General features: G+C 42.2%; 1 protein-coding gene across 4 annotated transcripts in view; it reads right to left on the bottom strand.

The window, feature by feature from the left end:
• The window catches only part of SPPL3 (signal peptide peptidase like 3), a 139,435-nt gene that overhangs the window by 49,248 nt on the left and 74,068 nt on the right, over positions 1-16,119 (bottom strand). For all 4 annotated transcript variants that reach the window (XM_072600248.1, XM_072600249.1, XM_072600251.1 and 1 more), the window contains exon 2: positions 3,146-3,223. In XM_072600248.1, coding sequence (XP_072456349.1) covers positions 3,146-3,223 — 78 coding nt within the window. The remainder of the gene's footprint in view (positions 1-3,145; positions 3,224-16,119) is intronic.

The following is a 16,119-nucleotide window of genomic DNA, read 5'->3' as shown; positions in this document are numbered from 1 at the left end:
AGTGTTTCCCCCTCCCCCCTCCTCCCCCACACTCACTACCTGTTACAATTCTGAAAAGCAAGATCTGTGCTTGACCCCGGCCTAGTTAATCTCTATTAATGGTGGGGACAAAGGCCTTCATGGCGTGCTCATCCTATCTGTAGCTGACAAAAGTCGGGATCCAAAAGGACTTCCACAGGCTAGAGTGTTCAGCTCTCAGGATCAACATAAAGTCTTCTACTTGGGGAAAAAAAATAAAACACAACAAAAGAGGCCTGCACAGTGGCATGGTAGGTGTTCTGAAAAAGTTCTGGGGCCTTTAGTGGATCCTAAGCTTAGGGAAGTCAGGCTTCCCTCAGAGGCAGGGGCAGTGACAGGACCACTGCACTCTGCCCCCAATCAGGGAAGAACCAGGAGCTGGGGCTGGGGGAGATCAAAAGACGAAACGTACACTCGATGTTAGTAAACGCCTTGAGAGGCAATGGTCTCCTTTCCCCCTCCTTGAAGGTCTGTCTTCAAGGCTGGATGACCACTTGTTGCATATGTTATAGTGGGGTTCCTTGGGTTTATGTGTTTGACTCAATGGCCCTTGAAATTCCTTCTAACTCTCAAATTCTGTTACTTTGTATTTTTGCAGGAACGAAATCAATTCTAGTCACCCCTTTTCTTAAACATCCAATCTCCCCAATGGAGAGTGGCTTTGCTTTCCTCCGAACTCACAGTACTGGTCTACAGAACTCTTTGAACAACAACACAAACAGAAATGCTAGACCCGTGATTTCATCAGGAGGAAGCAACTTATGGTCTCAGGGAGTTTCCTGTGGCCTGCTAAGGCTGAAGACTCCAGAGGCCAGGGCCCTACTGGGGATGGAGGCACACGCTCTGGGAAGCTAGTGTCCCTTCTCTTTTACTACTGTTTCTTCTTGTCAGTCACTTAGTTAACTAGTTAGTGGCAACCTGAATGAAATGAGCTCTGGGATTTCTGACTGTCTCTAACAGGGAGGAAACCTCCAGCTCCCAGGCTAAATCCTGCTCTGCCTAACTTCATCTTACCAGCCGAAGAAGTACCAAGCAGTACACCTCCACCTGGTGTCTGTATTTGTCTCACTTGTTACTTCATTCACCAGGATTTAGTTACAAACACTACAGGATCAAAGTCTCTTTCTCCAGACTGATCTCTCACTACTTAACTTGCCACTCTACCATTCCTATCTTTTTAAAGAATTCATTAAAGAAAAACTAACAGCAGTTAACATGTATGAAACACTTAGGTTTTATGAAGTATTTTGCATAATTATCTTAAAAACTCAATGAAGTTGAAGCTGCAGTTCTTCTTGTTAGTTCACCGATGACAAAACCAAGTGTGAGAGGCTCCTAAGGGGCCCTGAATGAGTCATTGATAAATGCTGAGCGTGTGTGTGTGTGTGTGTGTGTGTGTGTGTGTGTGTGTGTATGTGTTCGTCCTTCATTGCCAAAGAAGATCATGCCATCAGAGAAATGATGACATGACTTGCACTTGACTTTGTTTTGAATGAGGGAGGGCTGTGCAGGTCACCAGCCTCACTTCTTCTCCAGAGCCTTCTGAATCCAGTGACCAGATATTCATCAGGATGACTGGAGATGACCCAGGATGAGGCAATTGGGGTTAAGTGACTTGCCCAAGGTCACACAGCTAGTGAGTGTCAAGTATCTGAGGTCACATTTCAACTCAGGTCCTCCTGACTCCTGCACTGGTGCTCTATCCACTGCACCACCTAGCTGCCCCTAAATGCTGAGAAGCCTAAGCTGAGCCTCCCTCTCTAATGATTACAAGTTCAGGGTCTCTGTCATTAGACCAGGAGGCTTCTCTATAATAAATATTTCTGTTTTGTTCACTGAATCTGGCTTTACTTTCCCTTTAATCATCAAAGGAGACTCCTATCATAGAACAACTAAGCACCTGCTAATTTAATTTTCTTAGGCAATGCTTCGAGTCCCATTTCCCCCCTTCCTCCCACAGTAAACTAGTTTTTTATTCTAAAATCTATACTAAGACTAATAATGAATAGCTGCCTGCTTTGTCTGGAGGAAAAAAATGAAGAGCCCACAACCACAATCTTTTCCTGTAGTTACGCCCCCTCCCATTAACAATGAAAAAAAAAACCTAAAAAGCAAATAACAGCAGAAACGGCTACATGGCCATTTCAATGGACATGATAAAAAAAATGTTCTCTACTTTTTGGCTAATCCCTGCCCGCATCCCCCACCCCTATGTTACTCATCCTTTATTAGATTATTCAACTTTAGAGAACATGTGGCTATCCTACTTCTGGAAGAACTAATGAATTTCACTGGTTTTTATCCTATGATCTTCTATATAGATTTCTCTTCCATAAAACTTTTCTCTGATGCCTCATCATAGCATGGAAGTGACCCTGAGCACTCGAAGGTTAAGCTGGCAGACCAGGCCTCAAACATGGCTCCAGGGCAGTCAAGGGTTCCAGAAGCAGACCAGCTTTGCACAGAGAGGCTCATTCACAGCAGGGGGGACCCTGGTAGTCAATGAAACCAAGAAAATACACGAAATGGCCCTTTGCTTCATTCCATGTTCACAACGACAGTGGCCAAGAGGCAGAAATGAGTCGGCATATATGAAGTGCACGGTCTGAAAGTCATTTTACACACACTAGTTTAACAGCTGGTCCCTGTGAGATCTGTACCTAGTGAACAACGTACTGACATATTTTGAGACACTAGGACTTCTGGGTCAAGATGGCTAAACAGGAGACATGCTGTCCCAGATCCCACATACCCACTCTAGCAAAACCCTGAAGTTCTTAAGAGATCAAACAGTGATCAGGAAATTCCGTGAGAAATTCTCCAAGTTACTTCTTCCATTCTAGAACTATGGAGGTCAGCCTGAAGCCTGTGGAAAACAGAAACGTACCGTTCCCCACCTCCCCCCTCAGCAAAATTGACTGCCTCAAGGTGTGAAAGGTAAGGGAGTAGTGTGGTGCTGCAGTACTTGGGTTCAGAGATTCCTGACACCGTCCTAAGTGTCAGATGAGGCCTTCAAGATCCATCTTCTATTTACAAGACCTAACATTGACTTGGTCCCCACATTTCCATAGAAAATATCTATTCTTTAAAAAACTGAAAGCAGAAAAGTTTTTAGAAAGTTCATTACCTGAAGCTGCCATAGACGATGAGGAGAATAGAAATCAGAAACGTTGACACCTGACTGGAATCCACCAGGGAATAGGCCCTAGAGAGACAAAAGGGAAACAATATAGCCATGCAGCTCTACAAGATTCTGGTTTTTAAGAATTACAAAACAGGTTATTTAACAACCAACAGGATAATTATCACTGAAATTTATGATCAAAATGCATTTAAAAAGTAGGGTTTTTGCCTTCAACCTGCAGAATAAATCTGTAAGTCCACAAATGATGATGTCATCTACTTGCTGAAATGAAGTTTAAAAAATTCACACTTAAAATCCAACCAAGTCTGTCACACAGACGCCAGCTACCTTGGTCCCTCTCATCCCTGCTGTGGGGTTTTAATGTATTTCAGCAGATGCTTAATAAAAGTCCATTGACTGAAATGATGAATGTCCCACCAGAAAGTCATCTCTCTGGGGGGCGGAGCAGAAAGACACAAAGGCAGGCTCCCCCACACAGTCCATAAAATACCTGTAGAGAGGGACTCTCAACAAATGTGGAGCACAAGTGGAGAACAGCAGAGTGGAGGAGACTTTCAGCCCAGGGTGACCTGAAAGGCCCACGGGAAACGTCTGTTGCACCAGACGCAGAGCAGAACCCAGCCCAGCCTTGGCTGCACGGTGCGGCGCAACTCTGGGAGGAGAACGCATCGGGGGCAGAATCTCTAGTCGCAGTGGCAGCAAATCCCCAGTCCAAGCAGCAGTGGTCCGCAGATCCCTCAACCCACAGGTGCCAAAGGCAGAGTTTTTTCAGCTGGCCCGGAAGGGAGAAGGGCCTTCCCATAGCTCCGGCCTCAGGCAGCGGTCCACAGAGGCCACATTGGGCGGGTGGCAGCAGTTCCCATCTCAGCCCCTACAGAAGCCCACATCCACTGTTGGATCATAAAACTCCTGGGGGCACTGAGGAGCTGAATATTACCTCAGCCCCCTGTAGAGGCCCTGAGTTGGTCTTTGTCTCGAACTGAATGGCAGCCCTGCCCCCACAGCTTGACTGAATCCCAGCCTCCCAGTGCTGGCTTGGCGAAACTGGAGGCCAGGTGGCTGTGGAGAGGTAACTGCTAAGATTCTGGGCACAAAAATCTCTTCCTACTCCCAGACCAGTGTACACACTTGACTGCGCCACCTTGGAGGAACTGAGATTTTACAGATTCCCAGAGCATAGCCTACTCTTGACAAAGGATCCAAAAGTCAACTAACTGGTTGGGAAAATGCCCAAAAAAGGGGACAAAAAATAAGACCACAGAAGGTTGCTTTCTTGGTGAACAGATATATCCTCCCATCCTTTCTGATGAGGAAGAACAATGCTTACCATCAGGGAAAGACATACAAGTCAAGGCTTCTGTATCCCAAACATCCAAAATAAATATCCAATGGTCTCAGGCCATGGAAAAGCTCAAAAAGGATTGTGAAAATCAAGTAAGAGAGGTGGAGAAAAACTGGGAAGAGAAATGAGAGAGATGCAAGAAAAGAATGAAAAGCAGGTCCACACTTTGCTAAAGAAGACCCAAAAAAATGCTGAAGAAAATAACACCTTGAAAAATAGGCTAACTCAACTGGCAAAAGAGGTTCAAAAAGCCAATGAGGAGAAGAATGCTTTCAAAAGCAGAATTAACCAAATGGAAAAGGAGATTCAAAAGCTCACTGAAGAAAACAGTTCTTTCAAAATTAGAATGGAACCCATGGAGGCTAATGACTTTATGAGAAACCAAGAAATCACAAAGCAAAACCAAAAGAATGAAAAAATGGAAGATAATGTGAAATATCTCATTGGAAAAACAACTGACCTGGAGAATAGATCCAGGAGAGACAATTTAAAAATTATGGGACTCCCTGAAAGCCATGATCAAAAAAAGAGCCTAGACATCATCTTTCATGAAATTATCAAGGAAAACTGCCCCGACATTCTAGAATGAGGGGGCAAAATAAATATTGAAAGAATCCACTGATCACCTCCTGAAAGAGATCCAAAAAGAGAAACTCCTAGGAACATTGTGGCCAAATTCCAGAGTTCCCAGGTCAAGGAGAAAATATTGCAAGCAGCTAGAAAGAAACAATTCAAGTATTGTGGAAATACAATCAAGATAACACAAGATCTAGCAGCTTCTACATTAAGGGACTGAAGGGCATGGAATAGGATATTCCAGAAGTCAAAGGAACTAGGACTAAAACCAAGAATCACCTACCCAGCAAAACTGAGTATAATACTTCAGGGGAACAAATGGTCTTTCAATGAAACAGAGGACTTTCAAGCATTCTTGATGAAAAGACCAGAGCTGAAAAGAAAATTTGACTTTCAAACACAAGAATGAAGAGAAGCATGAAAAAGTAAATAGCAAAGAGAAGTCATAAGGGACTTACTAAAGTTGAACTATTTACGCACACACACAGAGCACAGGGTGAATTGAATAGGATGGGATCATATCTTAAAAAAATGAAATTAAGCGGTGAGAGAGAAATATATTGGGAGGAGAAAGGGAGAAAAGGAATGTGGCAAATTATCTCTCATAAAAGAGGGAAGCAAAAGACTTCAGTGGAGGGAAAAACAGGGGAGGTGAGAGAAAAACATGAAGCTTACTCTCATCACATTTGACTAAAGGAAGAAATAAAAAAGCACACTCACTTTGGTATGAAAACCTATCTTACAATACAGGAAAGTGGGGGAGAAGGGGATCAGCAGGGTGCGGGGGATGATGGAAGGGAGGGCAGTGGGAGGAGGGAGCAATTTGAAGTCAACACTCTTGGGGAGGGACAGGGTCAAAAGAGAGAATAGAAGCAATGGGGGACAGGATAGGATGGAGGGAAATATAGTTAGTCTTACACAACACGACTATCATGGAAGTCATTTGCAAAACTACACATATGTAGCTTATATTGAATTGCTTGCCTTCCCAAAGGGAATGGGTGGGGAGGGAGGGATGAAGAGAAGTTGGAACTCAAAGTTTTAGGAACAACTGTCGAATACTGTTCTTGCAACTAGGAAATAAGAAATACAGGTAATGGAGTATATAAAGTTATCTGGCCCTACAGGACAAAAGAGAAGATGGGGATAAGGGAAGGGAGGGATGTTAGAAGGGAGGGCAGATTGGTGATAGGGGCAATTAGAATGCTTGGCGTTTTGGGGTGGGGGGAGGGAAATGGGGAGAAAATCCGGAACCCAAAATTTTGTGGAAATGAATGTTGAAAACTTAAATAAATTAAAATTAAAAAAAAGAAAAAGTCACCTCTCAAAAGAAATGAGCTCCATGACTTTGGGGGGTTTGAAACTGTGATTGAACTGTGTAGGCAACTTTCCTCCACCAAACTGCAAGTTAGCAACCATTCTCTAACTTCAAATGTTTCAGAAAGGTGCTCAGGATGTGCAGAAGTTAAGTAACTGATTCAGGGGCAGGCCTGGAATACAGGTGCTCCTGACTCAAAATCCACTAGAAAAAAACCACCTCTTTTCTAGAAGTACAAACAAAGGAAATTTTAAGTCCCTGGATTTTGCTATTGCTTCGTCTCTTGCTGGCTGCTATTTCTCTTCTCATCGATGATTTTTAGTCATTTTTACCTCTGAAGTCCACCATTTATCTAAGAACCTCGTAGCTGTTACTCCCTGGAAGGACAGACCTCCTCACTAACCCCCAAAGATGCCTTTGCTCAATCCCACCTGCTGAGGCTGTTTCCTAGATATCAGATGTTTTTCTTCTTTTCCATCTATCTAGACCTAACCCATCCACCAAGGGCCAGGTGCAGCGGCATCTTCTCCCAGAATTCTGTCCTGATGACTTTAACCAAGACTAAATGATCGCTTTTCTAACTCCATACAGTCGGGTCACCTGTTTTTAAAAGTATCACCACGTGAAGGTTTTACAGTTGTTTCATGTACTGTAATTTTATCTCTCCAACCAACCTAAGTTCCTCAAAGCAGAACTGAAATAGCTTAAAAGAAACTCAGGATGCGCACATCTGGAGAATCCACCCCAAGTGTTCACATAGGCTAACTGTGCCTGACCTGTGGTAGAACATTCCAAGCTTGTACTGGTCTGATCGGCCACAGCTGAATACCTTGTAATGTGACTCTAGCACAGTAACGTCATTCTGGTCCTCTTTGGGAACAAAAGACAACACCAACCAACCAGCCAGCCAAATTCCTTGAAGGCCAAGGGTTGTATCTTATATTTTTGTAGCCTCAAAAGTACCTAGCACATAGTGGCTATTCCATAAATACTGAGTCATCAAGTTCTCACATATGCCTCCATATAGTTATAAGAAAGGATGGCTGATCTCCAGCTGTCCTAGGGGTTTTTCTACCATTCATCCTCATCTATCATCACATGGCCATTATTCTGGCTCATATTTTTGGAAAATGCATGCAATGCTGCTGTGAAATCTCTGAACACACATCTCTCTGTTTTGGTAACACCTTCACTGTATATTACTAGTACTGGAATTATTGAGTCAAAGGGTGTGCCTATTTTTCTAACTTTTACTGTGTACTGATAGATTATCTCTAAAATGATTCTCCAAGTTTGCACAAAATAAGTTTGACTTAAATTAATCGAACTGAAGTCTTCTATCTGTGAATGGAGGCATTTGATACCATAATAGCAGGTAAATAAATATCATGGTATTGACTTGCTTACTTATTGACTCATGATATCATGACTTCATGATGCTGCACCCCATGACACCCAGCACAGAGATTTCAGTTTTCCAACCAGGGCAGAATATGCTGGGAAATTATTCCAATTATTCCTACCTCAGCCTCACCTCCTCACTTTCTGTCACCTTTCCCTGATCCCCCTAAGTGTCTAACCTGCTGCCAGGGTCTGTCGATTTTACGTTTGCAACACCGCTCACATATTCCCTTCTCTCTTCTGACACTGATCCCTGGCGCAGGCCCTCATCACCTCACACCTTGTTGACTACTGCAGTAGGCCACTGGCTGGTCTCCCCATTCCATTCCATCCTCTGGTCAGCTGTCAGAGATCTTCAAGCACAGGTCTGACCATATCACCTTCATAAGTGATAAATTCCAGTGGCTTCCTATTTCTAGGAACAAAGATAAAATCCTCTGTGTCTTTCAAAAGCCTTATTAACCTGGACCTCTCCCTGTTTCCTCAGTCTTTTTAAATCTTACACTGCCTCCATTCTCCCTGTTACTCTGTGATACAGGGATGCTGGCCTCCTCTTTGACATTTTGTGAACTCTATCACTACCCCTCAAGAACAAGAGTGATACCAAAGACCTATAAATTGGCAAAAGCTTCCATTTATAATAACATGAAAAGAATGGAACCTACAAATTACAGTCCACTAAGCTGAGGTGTCAATTGCAGGCAAAATTAGAGCAAGTATTATTAAAGAGACTGGTCTACAGAGTGTGTAACTATCTCATGATATTGAGCCAAAATACCTTCATCAAGAAAACTAATCTTTTTTCCCCTTTTTTGACAAGGTTACTACACTGGAAGACAAGGGAACTGTAGATATACTCCAGTTTACCTGGATTTTAACAAAGCATTTGCTGAAATATCTCACAATGTTCTTGTGGAACAGAAGGCAACATGGTGGCTGTAATTAGCTTGAGAGAAAACAGGTGAGTGGCTATCTCCAAAGGCACAGGACCTGTGACTGATTTCCAGAAGGGCTGGACTGCTTCTCAGTTCCACCTACAGCAAATACAACTGGAACGTCATGTCTGGTCTCCTTTACTGTCTCATGCAGTAATTTAATTCTGACTTGATTTTTCACATGTTCATGTCTTTTCTCTCTGCCAGAGTGTTGCTCCCTAAAGGCAGGAGGACTCTGTGCCCTAGGGATCTCTGCCAGGCCTTGTGATCTTCAGCATCTTTCTCAATGACTCGGATAAAAGCATGTTTTTTGTTTTGTTTTTTTTCAAATTTGCAGATGGCACAAAGCTGAGATGGAAAGATAACACACAGGAAGTCAAAGTTAGAATCCAAAAAAGTCTTGAGCTGAATCAAACAAGGTATTTTATAGGGATAAATGAAAAGTCTTACATTTAAGACCAAAAAGTTGACTTCATAAGAACAAGATGGGAGAAGTGATTAGCTAACAGTTTGAGGTGGGTGAGGGAGGGGGGAAGGAGGGGGAGGAGGAGGAGCGGGGGGGGGGGGGGGAGAGAGAGAGAGAGAGAGAGAGAGAGAGAGAGAGAGAGAAGCAGGGAAAGAGAAACCTCAACTCCAAACCTGGGAGTGCAAGGGGATGGCAGGCTCCATGAGTTAACAGTAAGGAAAGAATATAAAAAGAGGGCAATGTTTCCCCTGTCCTTTTCCTCGGTTACAATACTTTTGGGCCATCTAGGTAGCTAGGTAGCTGAAGTCAGGAAGACCTGAGCTCAAATACAGCCTCAGATCCTGGGCAAGTCACTTAACCTGTCTGCCTCAGCTTCCTCACTTGTAAAATGGGAACAATACTAGCATATACCTTGGTCGTTGAGAGGATCAAATGAAACATTTATGAAGCACTTGGTGTCTGGCACATAGTAGGCGCTATATAAATGCTTATTCCCTCACTAATTCCCCTCCTTACTATGCCTGCTACACAAAGGATGCTCTTTCTACATGTTTAAGAAGGCTGGAGAGTTTTCAAGGGAAGCAACCAGGTGATGAATGGCATTAAGTCTGCACCCTAGAAACATCAGCTGAATGACCTGGGATGGGGACCCCAGCACAAAAAGAAGCCACGGGACAGGAGAGTGTGGGATTGGATGTCACTGGAAGAGGAGTCCCTCTGCTTGATAAAAATGAGTGCTCCTAAAGGAGAGTGAGCCGCCATGAGACGCAGGGGGCTCCCCTGGTTGAGGTCTCTAAACAGGGTGGGTGGCTGCCTGGCACATATAATGCACAAGGAGTCTGGTTCGGGTAGAATGGTTCCATGCCCCAGCACAACCTTATTTCCTGAAGACTTTTACATTGCTGTTTGTCTCAATTTACAGCCTCAATTTACAGTACAGTCTCAATCTGAATCCGTACATTTATTTCTTTCTAGAATGATGTTTACCTTCTTTGAAAGACTGTTCACACATGTTCTTCACAGCCTTAAGAGAGCTCTTGCTGCCAGAAATCTGACCCATTTTCAAGCCGATCTCACATGTTTAGATGGGCTCCATTAGTTTTCTTCCAAGTTTCCTTGTGGCGAGTACTTCTCAAGAGGATGTTTTCTTCAAGGTTCCAAGGCTTTGCTTTTTTCCATTTCACAGTTAGTATTTTATAGGAGTGTCTACTTAGCAGCAGAGGAGCTTCACTGAGATTCTCAAAGATCTCTTCTGGGGTCCTCAGTCTTTAGAAATAATCCTTTGACTATTTCCAAAACTAGATCTTAAACCAAGACATTCCCACTGAAAATTTTTGATAACTTGGTAGAACATTCCATCCTTAAGTTCCCTTTCATTCTCTCAACTCTTTGCATTTGTTTTTGGGCTCTTTTCCCTGTTCAAAACTGATATTGTTCAATAATCTGTTTCATGAAAAACAGCCCTTTTAGAAATGGGCTGGCTGCATTTGAACTCAAGACAAGTCTTCTGACACTAGGTCTGGTGCTCTTTCAGGTTTCTGCGACTTATATCACCCACCCAGTCCCCTTCTACCTTTTCAGTCTTCATACTCTTTACTCTCAGGGACTCAGGGACAGTGGCCTTCTGGCTCTTCCATAAACAGGACACTCCATTCTTGGTTCTGGGCATTTTCTCTAGCTGACCTCCCTAGTCTCCTTGAAGTCCCAGCTAAAATCCCACCTTTTACAGGAAGCCTTCCCCAACCCCTCGTAATTCTAGTGCCTTCCCTCTGTTAATCATTTCCTATTTATCCTGTACAGAGCTTGCTTTGTATATATCTATTTGCACGCTGCCTCCCATATTTGATTATGAACTTCTTGCGGTCAGGAGTTGTCTACAGCACCCAACTATTAAAGTTGTTAATGGCAGCTCAGTGGCACAGTGGACAGAGCACCAGATGATAATGTCATCACAAAGAACTTGATTTCCATGAATATGTTATAGACATGTCAGGCAGAATGGCAGAGCAGAAATGAGACAGGAATGTTTCAACCCTAGCTCGGCTACTTCTAAACTGGGACACTGAACAAGTCATTTAACCTTCCAGAACCGAAACACCAAAAACTTGAGAATGGATGAGTGAAGTGCTTACAGCGTATCTGCAGAGAGAAGACAGTCTTTACCCTCAAGCTCACATTCTGATGCTCATGGTGCTCCAGAGCTCAGCAGAGCACCGTATAAACAACAAGCACTTCATGAAGACTTTTTCCTTCATTCCTCCTGGCTTCTTCTCCTCAGCCTACAAATACAACTGATCTGATCTCTGGTCTAAAAAAATTACAAACACTCCACTGTTCCACTTTCTCTGCTCTCTTTCACATCTCTGCTTGGACAAAGAATAGTCTGCATGCATTTCCTCAGCAGACACTCCACAATTCTTTGCTGGCTTCTCTCTCCACCCCTCATCCTGCAAGGTCACCAGCGACTTCATTTCCAAATCGAATGGCTTTTGCTCAGCCTTCAGAAAACCTTGTTCTTTGGGGCATCCGACAACACTGTCTCCTCTCAAAGATGCTGCTGCCCTCTCCTCACTTCTCTGACCCATCACCTCTTCTGCTAGGCTTTCTTCCTCCTGCTCCCTAGCGTGACGATTCTCCAACGCTCCAATGCCGGCTCCACCTCTCTCTACACCACCGTATTTATTTTTATTTATTTCGTTTACTATTTCCCAATTGCATGGCAATCTGGTTCCCCCGCACTCAGGCCTCTAAGGGGGCTGCAAACTTGATACCCCTGCACTACAGCATGCTTCAAAGAATTATTTCTAACCTATATCATTCTAAAATACCTACAGTGAACAGATAGCGAAGCTGCATCTCATTTTATGTTCTGCCTTTCAGTGCCATGACACAGTATCTGGGCAAAAGACTCTTGACGGAGACAAGGAAGGTTTTGAAAACTTCAAGCCAGAATTGGGATTCCAAAAACCAAAACCAACCAAAAACCAACCCAAACCAACCCCGCCCCCCAACTTATATTGTTTTTTATAATTCACACATTTTCATGAGCTTTCTTAACAAAAAATGGTAAAGTGTTTAAAAAAGAATATAATTAGGGGTGTAGATTTCTCAAATGGTAAATATTTATAGGAAATCTATCCCTAGAAGAATGCAGAAAGGAACAGCAAGAGTTAGGATTCAGAGACTATCTAATTTAATCATCACGTGAAAGAATAGCACTGGATACTAGAGCGCTAAGTGTGTGTGTCATGGAACCCTTGGGAATGTGGTGAAGCCCACGGGCCCCTTCTCAGAATAAAGTTTGTGAATGTATACGATAAAATGCAGGATTACAAAGGAAGGCAATATTAATAAGGTATGGTCATCAGAATATTTTTCTAAAATGCAGCTAGTGTGTGGACCCTTGATTTACAACTCTTTCTAAGGTGCTTTCCAGCTCTAAATCCAACCCTGTGTAAGAGTAGGGGCCCAGAGAGGGGGTGATATCTATGAATGACTTTAAGCTGTAATTCAGAGATTTGGAATTTGAACCTAGATATTCTGACACCAAATGCACTACGACACCACACGCTATAATGGTCAAAAGAAAGCCATGATGTCAGCACTGCTTTTGACGCTATAAAAACAAACATATTTCAAGTATAAAAAATAGTATGGCATTCAGGTGCCATGACTTTTATAAGGATTTCTCTAAAAAATGATACACTCACAGGCCTGTTTAGGAAACCCTGTTGAGAGCAAAGAAGATCCAGAAGAACAATTTCACACCAGCTGCCTGGCTGGCTAAGTTAAACATGACAGAATGGGTGGTGCAAGCCTGTACCCTTGAGTTTCTGAACAACTCTTGTCTATTACAAGACTCCCGGGTTCTTTTGCTTAACAGACCTTTTAGGTGGGTCCTTTGTGGTTTATTTATGTTCATCATCTGTGTTAAAACCAAACTATTTTTATATGCTATGTATTTAGAGAATTAAAAAGTTTGGTGGAATTTCTAGAGTTTAGTGCTCATTATTCATGATTTTATATATATATATATATATATATATATATATATATATATATATATATATATATATATATATATATATATGTAGCTTCCGACTTACAAAGCCCTTTCCTTGCTACAAACCTCTATATCAGATAGTGTAAGTACTAGTAATTTCATGTTATAGATAAGGAATGCCTCATGACAAGAGGGCAGTAAGAGGAAGCTGTCAGCAAGGGCTCTGTCCTCACTGACTTGGCCAAGAGGTCATCTGCTCAGCTGAAATAGTTTATACAATCACAGGCAAACCGCAAATTCTTTACTACATCTCCCACCATCCCCAATACCTTCCCTTTGCCCTTATAAGACAAAGAGTTACCACAAAGGCCTCTCACACCCAAGTTTACATTGTACACTCCCCAAGATTTTTAGAACTATGCTTGGTTTTTAATAACTATTTTGCTGTCAAATACCTATTTCTGGCAGCTTTATGGGCAAGTGCTAATAACATATATCCTGTTAAAAGTAAGCCAAAGAGAGACACAGAGATGACTGTTCTTTAACATGACTCTGTCGGCCTTCCAACTACACAACAAGAACATTCTTGTCTACCCTCCAGACCAGGCAAGGAGGACTTGAACTCAACACAGATTGTGCCTTAGGCAGGCATTTTCTCATAGGCAACAGCCATACAAATTGCTACCACACTTTTCAAGTAGGATTCAAATTTGCTCTGAGGGAAGAACTTATAGACGCTACTCAGTTCTTTTGCTGTAATGAATTTTTTGTTCGTTTTAATCCTCATTTTGGGCGCTATACTTATATATTAGTGGAACCTAAGATTACACTCACTTTTTCACAACACTGTTGACATACTGAGCTTGGAGGCAATTCAGTCCAGCTGTACTTTCCTTGTTCAAAACTGCACAACTGTACCTTCTACATTTTACCTTTTTTGGTTTGGCCTAACATTCTGGCCTGTTCCTATCTTTTTTTGCCCGGGTAATTAACGATCAATTTTATTAATTATAGCTAGCAAATAATTAATAAAATGATGGTCATTTGGCTTTCTCTCATAAAATAAAGACCAATCATGGAGGGCACCAAATATTTAAATACCCTTGGAGAGTGGGTGTTCCCAACAGACAGAAATCAACTATTATTGGTTAGCAATGACAGAATTAATATTATAATGAGAGGAGAGCTTATTCTAATGAGGGGCTAGGGGTTCCCCAATCCACTATCCAAGGTAATGATCTCTACCAGCTTTGTGTCATCCATGTATATGCTAAACGTGCAACCTCTGTTTTCACCACTCTGATAAAGACAGTGAATAAAACACACTCAAGGACAAGAACCTAGTTCAAGATGTCTCAAAGGGAGGTGGAGATGCGAGACTGGGGGTCAGCAAGGAGACTGGGGCAGGATAGAGAGATTTGAGAATCACCAGTAAAGGGATGGTAATTAAATTCACGGGAGCTCACGAGATCACCAAGTGAATCAACACAGAGGGAGAAGAGAAGAGGGCCCAGGACAGAAAAAAACCTATGGTTAGAAGGTGTGATCTGGAGGAGGATCCAGCCAAGGAGACTGAGGAGTAACAACTACTTTATTACTTCTTCCCCTTCTTCTTGGAGGGGTGCAGAGGTGGGGGAAGTAAGGTGGTGGTGGTGGTTAGACCAATGATTTCACTGGCATAGGCAGCTCCTGATGAAGAAACTCCCTCCCTCGACTAATGTAACGTTCTATGACACATCTTCAGGAGTTGTCTATAGGGCATCGAGAGTGCTTTTGTCCAGAGTCAATCTGCAAGCATGATGGGCCGGGGGGAGGAGACACCACAGGAGCCCATGTCTTCCTGACTCTATGGTTGGCTTTCTACCCACTATTTGTGCTGCTTTCTTATGTATTTCTCATGTACTTCTGCTACCATCTGTCACTGTTTTATGACTAATGTTCTGGTGCTGTGTTTCTCAAATTGTGTCACAAGGAACTTTAAAACACAAAGTTTGGTGTTTTTTAAAAATGAACTTTTATTTTAGTTTATTATTAGACACTAAAACAATTTTTTTTAAGATTTAGATTTTACTACAAGGATTACGCCAAAGTTTTGTTTGAACTGAAGAATTCTACCACTGTGAACAGCCTGAGAACCATTACCTTGGTGTGATGGCAAACCAACGACTTCCATCACAGAGGTAAAATCTTACTGAACTAGATCATACATATATAAAAAAGTTCAGTCCCTAAAGTATGAAGAAGCTCTGGAATAAAGCCTGCTCTTCCACTTTCCAATCGTCCCACTCTCTGGTCAGAGGCTCTGCTCAGATTTCCAGCGCAATATCCATCAGTCCTTGCTATGAACTGCCAACACAAAACACTATTGTGGGAGAGAAATAAACTAACTTGATAGAGTTGTGTGTATACTGGGCTAAGGCCAACTGTGGTTCCCTTTAACACAAAATATGTATTTATTTAGTGTTTAACTAGACAAAACTGACAGGTGCTAGTTGGTTTGTGCATCATATGTATGATTATGAGACTCACTTACAGGTGGAAAGTATTTTTTAAGCAGTTCTACTAAGACAGCTTTGTATTAAAGCCTCATATTAATACCAATTATCAGCAAAGACATATGTTTGGATTTACAACAGGTTGGTGTTATATTTTTATGGAACTTAAACAAAATGAAATGCTTTAAAATGTGTGAAAAGGAGTGTTAACGTGGTTACCAGAAACAATATTTTGACAGGGAAATTCTCATGAATGTCCAACAAATTATTTTAGGATTTGTAATAATAAAACCTGTTATGGGGGTTCTAAAGAAAAAAAACCTCATTCTTCAAAACCAAAAATATTGATTTTAACCATCAGTCTTTGACACAAGCCTATTTCATGCAGTACTGAGGATAAAAACTGTTTAAAAAAATAAC

The sequence above is a fragment of the Notamacropus eugenii genome, chromosome 4 (assembly GCF_028372415.1).
Source record: "Notamacropus eugenii isolate mMacEug1 chromosome 4, mMacEug1.pri_v2, whole genome shotgun sequence".
Taxonomy (NCBI): domain Eukaryota; kingdom Metazoa; phylum Chordata; class Mammalia; order Diprotodontia; family Macropodidae; genus Notamacropus; species Notamacropus eugenii.
This window is presented reverse-complemented; position numbering and strand designations above follow the sequence as displayed.